This window comes from Vanessa cardui, chromosome 21, assembly GCF_905220365.1.
Source record: "Vanessa cardui chromosome 21, ilVanCard2.1, whole genome shotgun sequence".
Taxonomy (NCBI): Eukaryota; Metazoa; Arthropoda; class Insecta; order Lepidoptera; family Nymphalidae; genus Vanessa; species Vanessa cardui.
Genome location: NC_061143.1, coordinates 3,322,605 through 3,344,654, shown reverse-complemented (window position 1 = coordinate 3,344,654; position 22,050 = coordinate 3,322,605). Strand labels below are relative to the sequence as shown.

At 34.2% G+C, this 22,050-nt stretch overlaps 2 protein-coding genes across 2 annotated transcripts; both read right to left on the bottom strand.

Moving 5' to 3' along the window:
- Positions 1-903: 903 nt before the first annotated feature.
- Positions 904-8,737, bottom strand: LOC124538917 (UDP-glucosyltransferase 2-like). Its single transcript, XM_047116178.1, has 9 exons — positions 8,635-8,737; positions 7,164-7,319; positions 6,746-6,830; positions 6,277-6,466; positions 5,822-6,019; positions 5,524-5,743; positions 2,897-3,116; positions 2,318-2,537; positions 904-2,163 (listed from the first exon to the last, which is right to left on the bottom strand). The coding sequence occupies exons 2-9, from the start codon at positions 7,314-7,316 to the stop codon at positions 1,887-1,889; spliced, it is 1,563 nt and encodes a 520-aa protein (XP_046972134.1). The 5' UTR covers positions 7,317-7,319; positions 8,635-8,737; the 3' UTR covers positions 904-1,886.
- Positions 8,738-12,234: 3,497 nt separating this feature from the next.
- LOC124539079 (UDP-glucosyltransferase 2-like) lies at positions 12,235-16,497 on the bottom strand. The gene is made up of 8 exons (XM_047116401.1): positions 16,259-16,497; positions 15,868-15,952; positions 14,938-15,127; positions 14,495-14,689; positions 13,957-14,176; positions 13,479-13,698; positions 12,761-12,980; positions 12,235-12,590 (listed from the first exon to the last, which is right to left on the bottom strand). Exons 1-8 carry the CDS (start codon positions 16,409-16,411, stop codon positions 12,314-12,316), a joined length of 1,560 nt encoding a protein of 519 aa, XP_046972357.1. The 5' UTR covers positions 16,412-16,497; the 3' UTR covers positions 12,235-12,313.
- Between the last annotated feature and the right edge of the window lie 5,553 nt (positions 16,498-22,050).

The window sequence follows — 22,050 nt, the reverse complement described above, 5'->3', positions numbered from 1 at the left end:
ATTATAATAATATAATATGACAAAAGTTAAGTTATATTCTAAGTGTCACACTTATTACTTAAAAAAGAACACAGCAAAAAAGAAAAGAAATTAGCAAAACTGTCTCCTTATACCACAAAGCCTTCTTTTTTTATTACATAATAACATTCATGCTAAATTATATGTATTTTATTAAAACTCATTTAAATATTTATTATTTTTAATTATTAATATTTAGTTAAGGAGTTTTATTTTTTTATAATTTGTTATAGGGACTGGCAAGTGAACCAAGTATTCCAGTGTACAGTGGCATGTGGTACCATCGCCTAAAGGCATGGTAATTGTTAGGAATATTAACCATTTCTACATTAACTTAAATAATTAATGTCTGTATATGTGACTCATAACTTAAATGTTTTTTCCATTAGTTTAATCAATATAGTTTCCCTCCATAAGAATAATTAAAATATGGAGACAGCTCAAATCACACTCAGACCAATTTACAAAATAAGTATCTATTTTTAATGGATAATTTCATGTTCTATGTGTTTATTATAACAAGTCTAGAGCTAGAACTTTGTTGAATAATAAGCTCACGATTAATGCAGTCTAGCTGTGTGTTTGTTTATTAATATGGAGATTAATAATAATAAATTTGTTGAATCTCCAAAACGTTTTCAAAATAATAAACTACATACGCCAACCGTAAATGTATAAAGTAGACTGGGTAGATGTGGTGTTTTCAAAATAAGAATGTCAAAAAGGAAATTAGGTGCGAAGCTTTTTTGCTGAATTTCATTTAACTATTCACATCACGACAATCAGTATATTATAATTTAAATAAATATTTTAATTGCCTTATAATTTTCTTTTTCTTATATTTACATGATCATTTTTTTTTCTAAAATGAATATGCGCCCTTCTGATATTATTACTAAAAATAAATTCTTCGGTTACCGCGAACATTGTGGGCATTCCTTTACGTGCTGAGCATTCTTATGTCGTGACGAAGATATTACTTTGACCCGGTCATTATGTTTAACGAAGTCCTTTCATCGTTTAAAGAAGATTTTCAAACCCTAGTAGGTGGTAGGGAGTTATGCAATATGTTTTTGTAAGTATCACCGAATCATCACATATTTTTATAGCGTGAGTGAGCCAGTGTAAATACAGGCATAAGGAACCTAATATCATAGTTCGTAATGTCGGGTTCGCATTGGTGGTAAGGTATGGTTAATATTTGCTCTATAGCTCAAATTTCTAAGATGGCCCATTTGGCCATTCTATTTAGACAATTGGGATCAATCCCCCTCTGGGCTCGTCGGACCACGCTTAATTATTTTCTCTTGATGATCCGAGCATGTCGCTGACTCTGTTGCCGATGTGGTGCTTCAGGGTATGGAACTTTTCATTCCATATTCTGCGGTGCCCATTAGTGGCAAGTCCCAGTCCAGCTTTGGTGGTTTCTATAAAACGGCATTACGCCAAAAATGAGAACGTCTCCAAGACTGGCCTAACGAATCGGCGTCTCGTGATGTAAACACCAGCACTTTTAGAAAGGAATATAACGCTGCCTCTGGGTCCTTAAAAAACGTGATTGCTAAGGCGAAGTCGCTATTAAAGATTATTTTCTGTATTGACTCAATGTATACATTACTTAATTAGAAAAACTTTAATAATAGTAAGGAAACATTTGGTTGCTACGACAATTATAAAATAAAATCCGATGTAAATAGCCATAATGTCGACAAAATTTAATTATATTCGTCATATTTTAGTTCCTAAAGGTCTTTGATTTCAGACTTTTTTGGTAATACTTTATCACAATCAGCCAATTGAAGCCTTGTCCCTTGAGTTTTAATATTTATCAAACACAAACATTGCATGTTGATTGTTGGTATGTTGTGCTAATTTTGCTTCTTTTTATAATTAGCTAATACTTTCTTTCCATTCGAAAAACACATATATCCGAACAAATACTTTATAGCGACTATTATAATCAGCAGAACAATCGCAAGATCCAAGTAGACTTTTTGATACCAGGGCGTCGTCGCTGCATGAGTGCGTAAATGCCGCGCGCCTCCTGTTTTAATGACGTGTTCCACCCAATGGACCAATTCTTGACCAGGGGAAACAGTTCTGTGATGATATATGAAGGACAACTCCTTAATTTTTTTCATGTATCTAAAAAAATAAAAAAAAACGCTTACCATTTAGCCTAAAATTAAAAGAATACAATTAGCAAGTGCTTTTGGTTCTTTGTGTCTAAAAAAGGAATTGAAGAAATACCCTTGAATAAAGTATGCAAAGGATTTTTTCACAACTTTGTCATACTAACCTTGTATCATTAATCATTTCTTGAATGGCTACTTTTAAATCTTTGGCCATCGTATATGATAAGTCTACTTTCTTAGCATAACCCTTTTTCACACTTCTAGCTACATTTACAAACTGATCAGCGAAAACCGGTATGCCGATAGTAGGAACTCCAAAATGTATTGACTCAGTTGTTGAGAGCAGACCGCCGTGCGTGATGAATAGAAGACATTTTTCGTGAGCTGGAAGAAACCACACACACAGGATTAATATTTTTTATGAAATAGCACAGGCGACGGGTAAAAGGATACCTGACCTGATGGTCAGTGGGCATCACCGCCCGTACACATTGGCGCAATCAATCTTAGTTATTATATCCTTCTTCTGTCTACCACGGTTTTCGAACCAGAAAAAGCGCAGTTTGGCGGTAGAATATATCATGTGTGGTACCTACCCAGACTGGGTAGCAGACCGCCGAAAACAACCACATGATATATTTACTTATTTATTTATTTAGATATAAGTGCAATTTTGATTCTTAGCAACCAACTACAACGTAAACATACGTATTATTATTTATTATAGTGTATAATTGTTTTACCTAAAATGCTTTGCTGTGGTGCCCATTTCAGAATATGTACATTGCTTGGTCGGTTGGGCAAATCTTCTTCGAATTTCCACAGAACAGTTTGTTTTAGTTCACCGAACATGTTTAGTAAGTCCTGCTTCACTTCGGTGGGAAATTGTTTACTTCGCAAATTAGATCCCATACTGAAGTAGATGAACCCATACTTTGCATCATCTACGATTTTTTGTAATTCCTATTGACAAAATAATAGTTATGATACACTTGTTTTTCTAGGGGATTTGCTCAGTTTTTAGGGTTTGGTAGTCGGGTATTATTCACACAATGTTTTTAAATATAGCTAATGGGTTAAACTGTTATGTAAATTATATGGTTGTAAGGTTTCATTAAAATCCATTTAGTAGTTTTATGTACAAACATCCAAACATAAAAAAAAATCGCCTTTGTAAAGTTAGTAAGAATTTAAAATAAAAATATAAAAAAAATGTAGCTAAATAATTGTGACATATCTAAACTTTCTTATCCTTATTAAAAATGAACAAAAGTTATTATTACACCCGTATGAGTAAAAATGAAATAAAAAAAGAAAATCCATTCAAAAATCAAATCAATTAACATTATTTTTGTTTACACAAAATAATGAAAATAATTATATAAACGGGAATAAGTGGATTACCTATTTTTATTCTTAAGTTTGGAATGTATTGTAAGATAAACTGACTTATTTATATAATGTTACGAGAGTAACCTTAGCCTTCAATACGGTTTTATGACATTTGATTATATATCATAATTTATATCACATTATTATTGCATATTATTAATACAGCAGGAGCTATTGAATTTACTTTATTATATACAATTATTATTGCAATTAATTGATCAATAATTTGTAAAACTGTAATTAATATTATTTCATATGGCATAGCATTTAGTACTGGCATGTAACACCATTTCTTATTTTAAATATTATTGAGCTGTCATTATAAAACAATTGGACTATAGCGTGGGGCATTCTTACAAAAGATAGAGAGATTGAAGCATCATTGTAAAACGATAATATCATATTGGCCATTCCGAACTACTGAAATTACAATAAATAGAAAACTGGAGCTATACTCTTAACGTTTTTTACAATGCCACCAAAAAAACAAAATATTGATGTGATCCAAAAGTCCTGGTATGTACTGCTTCACTGGCAAAGTTTATTTATCAAAACTGGTTGAGCCACCAAAACCTCTTTTACCTATCTGGAACTACTAAGAAGTCTTAATATTTCCTTGCGTATGTTTGAAAATACAATTGAAGTTTTCAAATTACATCATTTGGAGCAACAAATATAGTACAATACAAAAATTTTGGGGCCCGATTTAAAGGGCAAGGGCAAGTATATCATCCTTTACTTCTTCCAGTAAGTGTCTTTAAGAAAAGCCCCAGTTTCTACAAATTAATTTCACGGACAACGTACAAAAAGAGATGTTCAATACCACAAGTAATTGAGAAATAATCGCCAAATTAAGTTAAAGATTTTAATACTGCTCTAGAAGATGAAACAACACATGATTTTAAAGACATTATTAAAGCAGTTAGAATGCCAACGAATGAGCATGAAAAGCGCTTTAGACAATACCGACAGTATTGTCGGTATAGAAGTTATTAAACAATATTGTTGTCTTTAAGCGAGACAGAACCAAGCAAAGAAATTGATTGCTACGATTATCTAATTCTGTTTCTGCGAGTAGAAGATGGATATCATTTTGAACTGTATCAAACTGATATCACGACACGCTCTGTGACATCGAAGAGAGTTATTTGCATGGATTTTTATGCGTATCGTATAATGATTAGAGATGATCTAATTAATTTCTGAAGTGTCGTCAGCTGTTACAATAATTCATTGTTAATATGTATGCTAAGGTCGAGAACGAAGGAATAAACTACATTCGACACAGCAAATTTAAACTTTGAACCGAAGAATAAATTCATTTACGAGGTACAATATCGAATAATGAAGTACTGCTGATATTGGACAAAGAGTAGTACTTCCATCCTCGTACACTGGAAGTCCAAGACATAAAACGAATATGCTCAGGATGCTTTGACGTATGTTAGCAATGACATGACAATGACCTATGGACAAGGTTGTAAATTTAATAATATCGATATTATAGAAACAGAAACTGAAAGCTTGCCATTTAAATAATTAGATACAATTAACTTTATATAAAGATCACACCAAAGAAAACATTCTCATGAATCATATTTGTTTCCGTATTCAATAAAAAGAAGATGTGATCTTGAAAAAAAAGGTAATGGGTGTCATTAATAATTTGCAGCCTATCCAGAACATCATAGAAGAAGATAAAATAGATGACAAATATAAAATTAAATAACTTTTAAGAATTTAATTAGAACTCACACATTTCTTGATTTGTTCCTTTCTAACAATGTACAAAACATTGTTAATGGTCAAAAATTAATTACAAGATAAACATTTGAAAAAAATGCTGCGTTTAATGTTGAGCGAAGCGGGCGGGGTATAGTTATTATTAATAAGAATGTGTAATTGCAGTTATTTTTTTTTAAGAATAACTAACATTAAACACACACACACACGTATTATCTAAAAAGTCTAAATCTACCTTCGGCAAAGGTTTGGCGACAGGATCAATGTGGTAACCTCCGATAGGAATATAGTTTGGTGGTAATCGTGTTGCGATACCCATTGAGACGTGCGAGTTGCTCAAAACTAACGAAGCATTATACTTCAACTCGTCGAATGGAGGTACTGGGTAACCTCTATTGCGAATATGCGGTACGAAATGCTTTACGTATATTTCCTGATGAACGCCAGATATATAGCTGTAAGACAAAATTAAAATTTAATTTAAAAAGTAAATAATGACTCGTATTTTATATTGTATAATAAATATTACTTACAACATTTTAATAAGTTTACCGATACTTTGAACTGCAAGTTCCATGAGACGTTGTGAAAAAGTTAGCGGTGGGACGTTGCCGGATAAGATGTCAACAGTATACGAAGGATTTGGTATTTCATCTACTAATTGTAAGATCATCCAGTGAGGTTCAACGGGTGAAAACCAAATTAATGGACAGTTAAATACACCTGAAAATCTGGAATATAGTATAATCAATCATATTTGTTACAATCTATGTATTACTGACTCAGTACTAGATCTCCGAAGTCATAGACAGGCGATAAAGAAAGATTTTTTAGAAAATGAAAGTTGTATTTTTGGAAAGGAGAAGAGTGTCTTTGTATTATACAGGCAGCTAATTATGAATATATGTTTGGCTTAAAACTTTAATTGTAATATTTCTGAAAATTTTATCCGAGATAGATAGTACCTGTTAAAATATTTATTTCTCACCCAGCATAGACATCACTGAACACCCATTCAGCAATAACGACGTCAAATTGTTGGGTTTTATCTGATAAAAGTGTCTGGACGGCGACATTATTTGTTACGTTTCGACTCAAATTCATCATCGAAGGTAAAATATCTAATACATCTCTTCTTTGTGTGTTATCCATTATTGATTTCAAATCAATAAGATGAGCTAAAAGAAAAGTATCATGGGCTATATATATTTTTTGACATATAATATGAAAATGAGTAACAATTTCAAATTTCAAAGTAAAATTTTCAGGTCGACCTATTTGTTTAATTTCAGCCACATGACAACAAATAAAGTTTATTTCAATTGCGCTTTATTGGAAATTAGTGATTTCTTAGTTAATATTTACATTAACGCTTACGTAATTATTGATTGCTTTAGTTCAAATTATTATTGAAAGCAGACTCTTAATCTTCATCACTGTGATCATAAATTACTTACTTGGCATTCTTACATAATCACTTATGTCTATAACAGTAACTCCCTTAATAGGTTTGTCCGGAACGATCGCTGCTACATATGTTACCTTAAATTAGTATAAAAAGTAATATGTAATAATCAAATTGTAAATATGAAATTATCTAAAGTCGCCACATTTATAAGCTTCTAGCTAGCTTCGGTTATAGGTCATATACATTCAGCGCCTATATTGAAGGTAAAACATGCAAGAAAAAGGTTTTGTATTTTTTTTTTAAGTATGGATCATAAGAAGAATAACTCACTGCAAATGCTTCTACAATCGGATGATTGTCAAAAGAACGCATACAGGAACAAATTACAAACATTAAATTTAACTTATTATAAAATAATTTAAAAAATCTAAATGATATTAAAAAATTGTCATAACTTCCTTTATTACCTCATGGCCAGCTCGAGATAAGTGATTCAGCACCCCTTCCGCTAAAATCGAATGACTCTTTCCTGGAAATGGACTTACAAGTAGGATTTTGTATGCATTCGATAAATATAGCGAAGATAGAACTGATGTCAAGACTAACGCCCATTTCGACATTTTCTGTAAAAAAAAAAACAGAATATAATTGTTACGCTGCTGGCCGAGACATTGTCTCCTTTCGAAGAGATCCTGGAGTTCAAATCAAATCAAAATACTCTTCATTGTACACAAGTAAACACAAAGTTTATCACGTTTAAAAAAGAGGCACAAAAACAACTCTCCACCCAACTCCAATTTAGATTGATAACAAGATATACAAAATATAAAGCCTGTAATGTTATCATTGCTGAGCTAAGGCCTCTTATCCCTATGAGAAGAAGGTTAGAAGCGTATTACGAAACGCTGCTCCAAAGCATGTTGGTGGATTCGCACGTGAGAAAATTTCGTTGAAATTAGACATGTTTTACTTCACCGCCGAGCGTAAGATCCATGTTGTTTAAAATTCTGTTATTCATTATAAACACAAATAAAGCGTTGTTGTTATTTGTAGCGTGGTAAAGGAGAGCAGTCCTTGGTTAAGATTTACGTAATTGAGTAATTGGACCTTATCAGTAAGCCTAAGAAAGTATTTTTATAAGACAAGTTTAAGATATTCCAGTCAAGAAATTTCTTATTAAATTCAATATTAACATTTATGTTTTTTAACCCACTTATATTTCATAACAAAATCTGAAGTTTGTTTTCGGGCTTAATGGGCCATTGTAGTCAGAGATATAAGATACACTATATGTATGATATGATATACGATAACAACAAATTGCTGTGCCAATATTCACGGGCAAACTCAGTTAGTACTGCTATTCTGTGTGAAATCACTTAATTTCTAGTGAAATATTAAAAATTGACTGACCGTGATTTTAATTGAATTCATGAGTTTGTTTATGATAGCAGATGTTATCATGCCATTCTGAGATTACACGATTCCGTACATGCGTACGTACTTGGTGTACTTAATATCGTGATTGTTGTTCACCTTATATTATTGTTCTTGTTTTGTTAGGAGTTAAGAGGTTTGTTTTTAAAATCTAAAGACGCGGATTTACTCGCACTAAATTGTCAACTCCTATTTTACTCTCTCGGGGAGTGGATTAAAAAAACTTATGCCCTTCCCCGTCGAATAAAATATCTCTATTCCAAACTTCATCTAAATCGGTTAGCGGCTTAAGCGTAAAGAGGTAAAGGAGGTAAACACAACCTCATTTATATAATATTAATTTGGTTTATAGCAAAAATGGGTTGTCATCTTTATTTTCTTTACAATAATTATATACTGGTGTTACAAGTTTATAAATGTCACTCTCACTGTTTCTATAAATGTAATTAGTATATTTATTCCTATGCGTAAACATAACGTTATGAATATTTAGTTAAATACCTTATTCTTAAAATTTACACTTTAACTAAATTACACGATGTTATTATTAACGATTCACAAACTATTGGTTCAAATAAAATCTTCTATTGTTTTGAAAACAAAATACATGCAACTACACAATATACGTATGTAATGTTCACACCATTGGGTTGAATATTTATAGTTAGTTGTTTTGAGATTGTATTTTATCATTCAGTTGATATGATGTAATCGAGGTGAGCCCATTATTACTACAGTTAATAACACAAGTCACCGTTACAATTTACAAATTACGTAACTACTAATCCGAAATAACAGAATGAGTCAACATAGGAACAACAATAACAAAACATCGAAATCCGTATTTAAATTTCTAGACACAATTTTATAAACGTGGGCGTTTGATTCAAACTGACTTAATACATGAATCTTGAGACGAACTCAATCGTAAGGAAAGGGAATCCTACTAAATGGTTTAGCCTTCATCATCTTTACGCCATTTTGGAGTCCAATATCCATCCAACCATAAACATTTACAGGCTTCATCAGCTCCTTGACATTAAGTCAGATATCATGCATTTGTTATTTATTACATCCAATCTCTCAATCACCGTTTAAGTATGTAAGTATCCTCTTAAGATGACATACGCTGCTCTTTCTCCAGTATACAGTCTTGTCGAATAACCCTATCATGCAACTCTATGTCGTATTGATATTAGTCGGTGTAACCAATGATTACTCCACAGCAGAAAACATATTCACAGTAAGTTTTCATTTAAAAATCTACAAGTAAACCATTTACTTGTACATCAGATATACACATTTATCATTTGCAGCAGCAATTTGATACATTTAGTCTTAAAGATCTGTTTACAAAGGCGTTACCAGCAAACAATACTATTTTGTCCTTTTTATTCAAACCGTACGGTAGATCATTTATGTAAATGAGGAAGATAAATGGATCAAGGACAGATCCTTGAAAGACCGTACTTGACAGACCCCGGGGAGAACTTTCACTTCAATGCTAAAATCGATTGCTCAGGTACGAAATCAAAATATGAATACAGAATATTACTCGAATTATCATAATTTTGTAAAGTTAAAGATAGATATTCCAGTAGATAGATGACAATACAGCCGTGATCTCCGTTGATGAAATTCCGGAATTCCTTTTGGGTGTTTACCTAAAAAAACAATTACTCACCAAATTTCAAGGCCCAGACTTATCAGATTACGCTAGCCGATGATTTTATATCTATACATAGATTTAAAATTATCTTATCTTCAAATTGTAATTGTTTTTATTAGTTTGTTATTGATAAATTACAGAAATGAAGAAAGTTGATTTGCTTTTTGGATAGATTTTACTTTCTTATTCGTTTGCTTCTTTATTTCTTTTCTCAAGGATTTATGGTCATTTTTAATCAGACAAGTATTAAAGTCATCCATCAATATAGGTGATCATATTAAGGAGTAAATTTTTCAAGAAGGCATTCTAGTGAGGAAAGTGGTCGGTTGCTAGGCAAGCATTATAAAAGCACAGAAGATTACAATGTGAAAAGGTTAATTCAACGGAATGATCTTCCGCGGCGGGGCTGGAATGAGGTGCTGACACTTTAAAAGGATTGTGTATGTTTTTTATTTATTTGTAAAAATATCGATTACTATACTAAGAAAACTTAAAGATAGAACAAAAATAAGAAATAAAAATGAATACAAAAGAAGATTAAAGAATCAATCAAAAGGCAAAAATATATATACATATATTTGGTAATAAATAAAAAGTACGGATTGGTCAAAACTTTTATTTAGATTAAGAATGATCTCAATATACATCAATAATAAATTATTTTCAAATATACGGGAATTATTTATTAGCAGGTACCATTAGGTGTCATGTATCTGTATATGGCAACCTAACGAGCAGCCTTTTTGATAGATGTCAGAAGTACGACAACTGTGAACGCACTGTATAAGAATAATAATTGAAGTAAAATCTCCTGATAGCTGCGTCGGCTCAGCCTATTGGATTCCCAAATGCAAAATTGACCTTCAATTTAAATCCCTTTCCGAAACATCCATCTTTTCCGGTTAAGCGATTGCTATCTTAGAAGGCATCCTTTTTGCCCACTCCCATGACTTCAGACATACGATAATTCTGACAGATTCTTTGAGTTGTTTCTTGGTAATTAATTAAAATCCGTGTCGTAGTAGACGAATGCTTTTCATCATCCTTAAGATCAGGGTTTATGTGTGTGTTTAGTCCACTTTGTTAATTATTATGTAAATCTATTGAGCGTAATAAAATTAAGTTGTAAATATTTTTGTGATCGTTCTTATTTGTCGTCTCAATAGCAATGTTATATATTTATCAAATTATTTGTTATTGTATTGTTAAATTAAGCCGACAATCTCGACCGCAGCGTTCAATCTCCATCGTGACTATCCACTGACAAACATGCCAATATTTACACTGGTTCTCCAGAACGAATCATTACTAGCTATTGCTGTTTATTGTTTATGTTTATTTACGAAGCACAGATGCTCACCGATCTTTTCACCGGATCGAATCATCGTATGTGGGACTCCCCGATGGCCTGGTCGCTGAGTGCGCCCAGGTACCACAACTTATACCTCTGGAGGCCCCAAGCGGCACACTCACTCAGAGTGTGGCACTCTGTGCCGACTGGCGCACCATACACGTGGTAGGAAGATGACACCTCCCGCCGGGCTATTCCATGCAGTTACTTACCGAAGCATCCGTACCTTTGTCATCCTGAAGGTGAGTGTGCCATTTTTCCCCTCGACCCAGCGACTCAGGTGGGGATGTATCGCCTCCACTGTAGTCAGGTCCGCCGTGGGTCACTCCAGATCCTCCTGCCATCCGGTGATCAGGGCTTGCTGGACTAGAGCCTTAATCTGCCCGACTTCCGCTGATCCTGGACGGCTTGGTAGCTCCAGACGGTACACTTCCGCGGGTACCGTCTGGAGCTCCCAAGACGAACACCCGCGAGAAGTGACGCCGCAGTCCACTTCACCGTACGGTACTCTCTGATGCCTCGCACCGCTATGACCCTCTGAGGCTTTCGCAGCAGGGCCCGATTTTTAGCGGTGAGCGAGTCTATCCAGATCGGGGCACCGTACAGCGTCATCGACCTCACTACCGCCGGAATAGAGACGCCGTCGGAGTGACCCCAGCTCCCCATATTCGGAAGGAGGCGAACGAGAGCGGCGGCGGCTTTGATGAGCCTCGGGTCGAGATGGTCAAAACGCTACTACTACTACTACTAGTACCATATAATTTAGTAATTTAATTAGCTAAGTTTTATTTTTTTCTAATTAAATACTTCTATGAATGTACTTACGAAAAACTCGCCACAAGCTTTTATGATTAAAGAAATTGGGTTTAATGAGGTTATAAATTTATAGTTAAAATCTTAAAGGTAAATTTTATTTTCTTCTTTTTAGAGCATTTAAATAAAAGCTTTATTTTAAAAAAGTATTTTTACTTTGAATTTATTTTCCGTATTGACTCATTGTATACAGTTATATATTAGAAAAACGTAAATAGCAGTAAGGAACTACTTGGTGGTTACGACAATTATAAAATAAAATTCGATGTAAATAGTCAGAAGGTCCACAAAATTTAATCATATTAATCAGGTACAGTATTTATATATTAAGAACGTGACATGTTGCGCTAATTTTGCTTCTTTTTATAATTAGCTAATACTTTCTTTCCATTCGAACAACACATATATCTGAACAAGTATTTTAAAGCGATCATTATAATCAGCAGAATAATTGCAAGATCCAAGTAGAGCTTTTGATACCAGGGCGTCGTCGCTGCATGAGTGCGTAAATGCCGCGCGCCTCCTGTTTTTACGACGTGTTCCACCCAATGGACCAATTCTTGACCAGGGGAAACAGTTCTGTGATGATATATGAAAGACAACTCCTTAATTTTTTTCATGTATCTGAGAAATTTAAAAAACCCTTAATATTTAGCCCAAAATTAAAATAATACAAGTATACTTTGGGGTCTCTGTGTCTTTAAGCAAGGAGTTGAAGAAATATCCAAGAATAATAAAGTACCCATGAATTATAAGGTAAACAAATTATTTCTTCGTGACATTGTCATACCAACCTTGAATCATTAATCATTTCTTGAATGGCTACTTTCAAATCTTTGGCCATCGTATATGATAAGTCTACTTTCTTAGCATAACCTTTTTTCACACCTCTAGCAACATTTACAAATTGATCAGCGAAAACTGGTATGCCGAGAGTAGGAACTCCAAAATGTATCGACTCAGTAGTTGAGAGTAGACCACCATGCGTGATGAATAGAAGACATTTTTCGTGAGCTGGAAAACACAACACAGGATTAATATTAAAATCATGATTTATTAAAATTATAATAATTAAATATTGGCTTAAAATTAAAGCTGAAAGCGTTATAAAATAGCGTGTTTATACATACACATATATACATATTATAACAGGAAACGGGTTAATGGTTCACCTGATGGTATGTGGTGACCACTTGGTTAGTTATTATATCCTTTGTATCTTCTATATCAGGAAAAAGCCCATGTAATGTGGAAGATAGCACACAAATGATAAAGTGTAATTTCAGAATAAATGTATTCAATATGATGGTGAACAAATGTAACGTATTGAATTTCAAAAGTCAGCAGGGCGGCAAAAAGTGATTAGCCTACCAGCGGCAAAATTTGTAAATCCGCCACTGCGTATGAGTCAGTGATAGCTACCCAGAGGAGAAGCCCTTAACAACCACATGATGTATATATATAAAAAATAGTTGTTTTGTATTTTTTATAATGATTAATTGTTTTGTTTACCTAAAATGCTTTGTTGTGGAGCCCATTTTAAAATATGTACATTGCTTGGTCGGTTGGGCAAATCTTCTTCGAATTTCCACAGAACAGTTTGTTTTAGTTCACCGAACATGTTTAGTAAGTCCTGCTTCACTTCGGCGGGTAAGTGTTTACTTCTCAAATTAGATCCCATACTAAAGTAGATGAACCCATGCTTTGCGTCATCTATGATTTTTTGTAAATCCTATCGACAAAATAATTATTATAATACACTAGTTTTCCTCGGGGATTTACTCATGTTTTAGGGGCTAGTAGTCGGGTGTCATTCAAACGATGTATTTTTAAATATAGCCTATCTGTTATAGTGATATATAAGCTATGTTGTTGTAAGGATTAATTAAAATCCATTTAGTAGCTTTGCGTTAAGACTTTATCAAATGTTCGTGTAATTGCAGTTATTTTTAAGAAGAATTAACATGAGTAGGTGTAATTTATAAAGTACCTTTGGCAATGGTTTGACGACAGAATCAATATGGTAACCTCCGATCGGAATGAAGTTTGGTGGTAATCGTGTTGCGATACCCATAGAGACGTGAGAGTTGCTCAAAACTAACGAAGCATTATACTTCAACTCTTCGTAAGGTGGTACGGGGTAACCTCTATCGTGAATATGCGGCACGAAATGTTTTTCGTAAACTTCCTGGTTAACACTGGTTATATAGCTGTACAAACAAATTAAAATTTAATTTGGAAAGTAATGATGCACTAGTGTTTTATATTGTACTAGCTTTTTTATATATAAATAGCCTATCATTTGCGGAATCACAGTCATGTTCTTACCATATAACGATTTTTATAAAGATCGTTTCAGCCGTTCTCGAGTTATAGCGGAACATACACAGACGGACAAAAATTTCAAAAATGGTAAAAATTATGTTAGTTAGTCATAAAAGGAATACTTATGACGAAATTCCACAAAACAATTGAGTGTAAAGACTCTAGAGATTTATATAGTAGTATAGATTATAAAATTTACTTACATATTAAGAAGTTTACCAAAAATTTGAAGACCTAGTTCCATAACACGTTGCGAAAAAGTTAGCGGTGGAACGTTACCGGATAAGATGTCAACAGTATATGCAGGATTTGGTACTTCATCTACTAATTGTAAGACCATCCAGTGAGGTTCAACTGTTGAAAACCAAATTAATGGACAGTTAAATACACCTGAAAATCTGAAATATAAAATAATCAATTTATTATTGTAACAATCTGTATACTACCTACTGACTCATTACGAGATCTCCGAAGCTATGGCTCCGATATATCTACTCTCATCAAGAAATAACTTGAAAATTAAACGATTGTTGCTTTCGGAAATTAGAAGAGTAACTTTATACAGACAGCTTGAAACTTTTATTGTGATATTTCTGCAAAATGTTGTCCGAGATGAACATTATATGATAAAATATTTATTTCTCACCCAGCATAGACTTCATTATACATCCATTCAGCAATAACGACGTCAAATTGTTGGGTTTTATCTGATAGAAGTGTTTGCACGGGGACATTATTTATTACGTTTCTACTTATATTCAACATCGAAGGTAAATGACTTAATCGATCTCTATTATGTGTGTTATCCATTATTGATTTCAAATTCATTAGATGAGCTAAAAGAAAAGTATCAAGGGCTATGATATTTAAGGTTTTTATTTGATAAGTAATATGCAAGTTTCTGTGTTAAATGAAAAGTTTGAGTAACTATCTCTAACGGTAAGTGCATTTACAGCAATTGTAAGTGCATCTTGCCGATGTGAGATATGACTGTGAGTCGATGGTGATGGTATAGAATATACTCAATTGTGTATATTTGATAGGATTTTGTTAATAACATTAGTGTTTTCGACATATATTGCATACGTAGGGTAAGGGTCCCTTGGTGGTAGGGCTTTGTGCAAGCCCGTCTGGGTAGGTACCACCCACTCATCTGTTATTCTACCGCCAAATAACAGTACTGAGTATTGTTGTGTTCCGGTTTGAAGGGCGAGTGAGCCAGTGTAACTACACAAGGGACGTAACATCTTAGTCCCCAAGGTTGGTGGCACATTGACGATGTAAGGAATAGTTAATATTGCATTACATATTCCATATGCTCGTCTGCCAATCTATACCTATGTCGACCTATTTGTTTGATTGTTCTCCAGCTTTATCTAAGGTTAAGGGAATATTTAAGGTTTAAGAGTATCTAAGGTGGTAAGGTTTCAGCCACATGACAACAAATAAAGTTTATTTCAATTGCGTTTTATTGCAAGTCCGTATTTTTTAGTTAATATTTGCATTAACTGCTTTAGTTCAATTATTATTGAAAACAGGCTCTTAATCTTCATCTTTGTTATTATGAATTACTTACTTGGCAATTTTACATAATCACTTATGTCTATAACAGTCACTCCTTTAATAGGTTTTTCCGGAACGATGGATGTTACATATGTTACCTTAAATTAATATAAAAAATTTAATTGAATTGTGAATATGAAATTATGTAAAGTGGCCACATTTATAAGAGCCTTGGCAGCTTCGATTATAAGTCATACATTCAACGCCTATAAGGAAGGTAAAACATCCAAGAAAAATATTTTTTCTTTTTTTTCAAGCATGAATCATACGAAGAACTCACTGGTATGCCACAACCGGACGATTGCCAACGGAATGCATTCAGTAACAAAATACAAACATTAAATTTAACGTATTATAGAATTTAAAAAACTTAAATATACATAAATATACATAAATTATTTTACCTCATGATCAGCTCGAGATAAGTGATTCAGCACCCCTTCCGCTAAAATCGAATGACTCTTCCCTGGTAATGGAAATATAACTAGGATTTTGTATGCATTCGATAAATATAGTGAAGATAGAACTGACATCAGGACTATCTCCCATTTCGACATTTTCTGTAAAAAGGAAACAGAATGTAATTGTTACACTGCTGGCCGAGGCATTACACCAGTAAGCACATAGTTTAGTCACGTTTAAGAAAGATGTACTAGACGCGGGCTTGTCGCCAAAACAACTCCAATGTAGATTGACAACAACATGAACAATATGTACAGCCTGTAATTTCCCTATTGCTGGGCTATAGCCTCTTGTCCCTTTGAAAAGAAGGCTGGGAGCCTATTCCAAAATGTCCATGTTGTCCAAAGCAGGTTGATGGATTTTTACGTGACAAAATTTCTATAAAACATGCAGGTTTTGTCACAATGTTTGCCTTCACCGCTGAGCGCAAGATTGTTTAAAATTGTATAATTCATTATAAACATAAATAAAACTCATATAAAGTTAACTGGTGTTATTTGTAGCGTGGTAAAGAAGAGCAGTCCTTGGTTATGATTTACGAAATTGAGTCACTGAATCGTATCTTCAGTGAGCCTAAAAAATGTGACGTTGTTTTCAGGCTGAATTGTTATCAGAGATACAAGATGCCCGACACATATGATACACGATAACAAAATGCTATGCCAATATTCACGGTCAAACTCAGTTAGTACTGCTATTCTGTGTGAAATCACTTCGTATCGTGAAATATCACAAATCGACTGACCGTGATTTTTATGTAATTCGTGTGTTTAATTATGATAGCGGATGTCTTTTATCAGGTCATTCTGAGATTACACGATCCCGTACATGCGTACGTAGGTACTTAGTGTAGTAAATATAGTGATTGTTGATCACCTAATATTATTGTTGTCACAACAAGCGTTGTTAAGGGATTTCTTTTGATATGTTACTAGATGAACTTGCGGTTTTGCTTGCGAAATTTATTAAACTTGATGAATTAAAACATAAGAGCTTTTGTCCTTCTCCGCTACCTAGATTTTCTCCCTACCAGATTTAACTTAAATCTATCCAGTATTTTGATAGTGAATATAGCTTTTTTTCATTCTTAATATTTGTTATCTATTTAGATATTCACAATGACAGCAATTTCATCAAGTGGATTTTTATTGAAAAAAAAAGGAATTTAATAATAATTAATTAATAGTGAAAATGTTAATACACCAGAACACTGAGTTCTCATCTTTATTTTCATTAAAAAAATTATTGGTTTCGTTTTTAATACATTTTTTTTTATGGTATAGGTTGGCGGACGAGCATATGGGCCACCTGATGGTAAGTGGTCACCATCGCCCATAGACAATGACGCTGGAAGTAATATTAACTATTCCTTACATCGTCAATGTGCCACCAACCTTGGGAACTAAGATGTTTTGTCCCTTGTGCCTGTAGTTACACTGGCTCACTCACCCTTCAGACCGGAACACAACAATACTGAGTACTGTTATTTGGCGGTAGAATAACTGATGAGTGGGTGGTACCTACCCAGACGGGCTTGCACAAAGCCCTACCACCAAGTACATATAGAAAATTTATAATAGTGTAAGATAACGTGGTAACTAGAGATAATTGAGATTATTTTTGACTGCTTGTTTAAATATATGTAATAAACAATGGCTCTATCTTTAAATATTGATAATGGTCGGAAGGAGAACGGTTTCCTATTTTCAAATGACAAATAAGTCATGCCAGAGATAAAAAAATCTGCATTTAGGTTCAGCTAAACGCAATTTTTTCTATCTCTGGTACCTATCAAATAACGTTATAAACGCTATAGAAACAATAATCACTAAATAAGTTCATTTTTCAAATAAAACAGCAATATAAGTTATTCTACTAATTTAAATTTAATGATAATACGAACATACTAACTGTTTGGAATGAAAATTGGCAATAAATTCAGTAGTTACTCTTTCCGAACCTGAATCATATAGGAAATTCAATAGAATTGAATTATTATTTATCCGGAATGTTAGTCAACAATTGCTAATAGCATTCTTTTTTATAATCTATACAATAGTTTATTCAGTCATAAATATAATAAGCACTATTTCAATTTATTAATTGAAAATATCCCATTATTTTACCTTCAAAGTCATTTGACTTTGAAAAAATATTAACAACCTCTTAGCAAACTACTATGGATTTCTTTTTGTTTGAGAAGCTAATTCACATGTGATAGTTTTACATCCAATATGTGCATATTAAAATTATGATCTTTGCTTAGGTTCGAAATGGGGATGTTAGGGACTTAACATTAATAGAAATTATCGTATATCCGAAATAAAAATCTATCCGTAACTGAAACCGATGAAAATATTTATTATCATTTTAGTTTTTAATTATGTTATACTCGAATAAAATTACCAGATATTAATTTATAATATCTGATATTTTTTTTTCTTTTAAATTTTCTAAATAATTAAATATTCCTAACCGAAGCTATCCGAAACGATCGGATAATCCGGAACGGAGCCCTGCTACAAGTTTTTAAACGTCACTCTTACTGTTTATATAAAAATAATTATTATATTTATGACTATACTTAAACATACCGTTATTAACATTTAGTTAAATAACTTATTATTAATATTTACGCTTTCACTAATTTACACTATGATATTTTTAATAATGATGAACACACTATTGATTCAACTAAAATCATCTGTTAATTTGAACACAAAATACGTGCTACTACAGAATGTATACCTAAGTAATGTTCACACCATCAGTTTGTAATATTTATAGTTCATTTTTTAGATATTTTATTCTATCATTCAATTGATACGATGTTATCGAGGTGAGGCTACAGTTAATAATGCAAGTCACGGTTACAATATATAAAAATTCGTAACCACAAATCCAAAATGTCAGATAGAAACAACAAAAATTATGATACTTAATACTACTCAATACTACTAGAACTGTGTATAAAAAAAAAATTTGATACTTCTGTGAGTTGAAGGGAAACATGTGCTTCCATTAAAACTTAGACGTTTCTTAGAACTGATTTTAGCTCAGCAAGAGATTCGTAACGAAATAAAAAAACATAGAAATACGTATTAATTTTTCTGGACACAATTTTATAAACGTGAACGTTTGATTAGAATTGACTCAATACATGAATCTTGAAACAAACTCGATTAACTTTCGATCCAAAGAATTACAAAGGACTCCTTCTAAATGGTTTAGCGCTAGCCTTTATCACCCTTACGCCATTTTGGAGTCCAATACCCAACCATAAACATTTACACGCTTCACCAGCTCCCCAACATTACGTCGGACATCATGCATCTGTTGTTTATTACATCCAATCTTTCAATCACTATTTGAGTATCTATCCCCTTAAGATGAAATACGTTGCTCTTTCTCCAGTATACAGTCTTGTCCCTTTATATTTTGGAGCCTAGGTTATACAGTGTACGAAAGCCCTCTTAAGCAATTCAAAGATCGTATTGATATTTATCATTTCCACAACCCGATAATTACTCCAGAGCAGAATACGAATCGATACATAAAAGTTGGAACGTCAATCTGGTGTAGTTTGGTATAAGGTATATAATAAAATAACATGTTTTTAATTTTTTGTTTGCCTGTCTGTTTGTATATTAGTTCCGGATAATATATGAAACGATTTGACCAAATTTGATGGGTAAGTGTAAGTATACTGTCAGAAAGCTGATGTAATAAGAAATAACTTTGGGTACAAAATTTTTTGTTCGATTTAAACGCTCACGAATTCGAGTGCGCTGCTAATTAATAACTTTTTTATTTATTTGATTGCATACATAGTATTTAATTATATATAGCGGGCGTGTAAATAATAACAACGATTTGAGTGATTTTCACTTTACTATAGTTAGTAATTAATAATTAAATAAACAAATGAGATATAACTAAAAAATTAAACGCGCAAGAGCGGACGCCATGTTATCTTAAGCGTGTCCCGACCCGACTACTCTTACGTCCCGTTCACGGTAACGGGCCGGTAGTTGTCGCATGCGGCGCGGGCGACTTCCTGGTTCGTTCAGGAATCCGTCCGCTATATCCTCCCCCTCCAAGTCGCAGCCACCACGTGGTTGAGACTTGGCGGGACGTCCTCTCTTACGCAAGGTGACAGCGTCAGACCTAGAGGTTCCTTGGTACAAGGATAGCACACTGGCATGGTACTTGCCCTTAACCGATTCATCTTTATCGACTACTTCCCAAGTAGTAGGAGAAATCATTTTGGAAATCTTATACGGCCCTTCTCTACGCGGTGCAAATTTCCTCGTAATCCCCTTTTCAGCACTGCTATGGCTGGGAGTCTCCACCCAAACAAGGTCACCCTCTTTAAAACTTGCCATCGGTCTTCGGTGTTGGTCCCCTATAGCCTTTCGGCGATCTTGTTGCTCCTCGATGCGCCATTTAACATCCTTTAATGAAGCGAAGGTAAGGCGTTATTTGAGGAACAAAATTTTCTTCCTCCACAACAGTTCTAATGTCGTTCAATACGGTAAATGGAGATCGTAGGTCTCGTCCGAAAGTTAAAAAGGAAGCCGTATGCCCTGTCCCTTCATTGTAGGCACTATTGAGGGCAAATCTAACAGATGGTAGATATTGTGGCCAACTTCGATGCTCAGTACCGACCAGCATTGCTAACATTTGCTTCATATCCCTGTTTTTGCGCTCAGCAGGATTTGCCTCCGGGTGATACACGGGCGTTAAATTCTGTTTAATCCCCAATGCAAACATAGCCTTCTGCATGACTGCGGAGACAAATTGAGTCCCATTATCTGAGATTATCCTGCGGGGTAACCCATATCGTAAAAATATCTCTTCTATTAGAACCTTAGCACAGGTTTCAGATGTAGCATCATTAAGAGCGAAGAGTTCCACCCACCTGCTGGCGGTATCCTCTATTAAGAAAATCCACTTCTCCCCCTGGTTTCCAGCTGGAAGAGGACCGAATAGATCCATTGCTAAGACCTCAAAGCGCTGTTGAGGGACCGGGGTCTGTAAGAGACCAGCAGGTTTGAGGTTTGTGGGCTTGTACTGTTGGCATAAATCGCATGACTTCAGGTATTGGGCAACAAAGGTTCGCATATTGGGGAAATAGTATTTTTCCTTGATTTTCCTTAGTGTACGTTCTATTCCAAGGTGTCCAGTGGTTGACGCGTCGTGTAGTTCCTTCATCAATTCTGCACGCAGCGATTCTGGTACAACCAATAATGGCTCTTCGGATTCTCCATCAGGGTCTGCGCGATAAAGAACCCCATGAGTCATATAATAACCCCTTTGTGTTCAACGCGTCTGGGTCGTCGTCCTCAAAGTCTTCGATAATCTTTTTTATTCCCGGATCTGTCAACTGAGAATCGCGGAGGTCTTCCGCTCGTCGATGCGGTAAGTCTACTACGATAGGACAGATCTCACAAACATCTTCCGAGCCAGTGACTCCCACTGGACGGCTAAGAGTATCTGCCACGACATTCATCTTCCCTGGGGCGTAATTGACATCCAAGTTGAAGGTTTGTATTTTCATTGCCCACCTGGCAAGGCGACCACTTGGTGTTTTCAAGGAGAGGAGCCATCTCAGCGGCTGGTGATCGGTAAGAACCTGTATTTTCGTACCTTCTACATATCCACGGAAACGCTCTAATGCCCATACCACAGCTAACGCTTCCCTTTCTGTGGTATGGTAATTGCGTTCTGTGTT

What these genes read in the sequence shown, in the direction of transcription:
- LOC124538917 (XM_047116178.1), bottom strand. Translation starts at nt 7,316, where the DNA reads ATGTCGAAATGGGCGTTAGTCTTGACATCAGTTCTATCTTCGCTATAT. An exon ending in TTCAGTGATGTCTATGCTGG is followed by an intron (nt 6,020 to 6,276) that starts GTGAGAAATAAA and finishes ACTATATTCCAG; the next exon opens with ATTTTCAGGTGTATTTAACT. An exon ending in TCGCCAAACCTTTGCCGAAG is followed by an intron (nt 3,117 to 5,523) that starts GTAGATTTAGAC and finishes TTTTGTCAATAG; the next exon opens with GAATTACAAAAAATCGTAGA.
- LOC124539079 (XM_047116401.1), bottom strand. Translation starts at nt 16,411, where the DNA reads ATGTCGAAATGGGAGATAGTCCTGATGTCAGTTCTATCTTCACTATAT. An exon ending in TATCTCGAGCTGATCATGAG is followed by an intron (nt 15,953 to 16,258) that starts GTAAAATAATTT and finishes TATTAATTTAAG; the next exon opens with GTAACATATGTAACATCCAT. An exon ending in TATAATGAAGTCTATGCTGG is followed by an intron (nt 14,690 to 14,937) that starts GTGAGAAATAAA and finishes TTTATATTTCAG; the next exon opens with ATTTTCAGGTGTATTTAACT.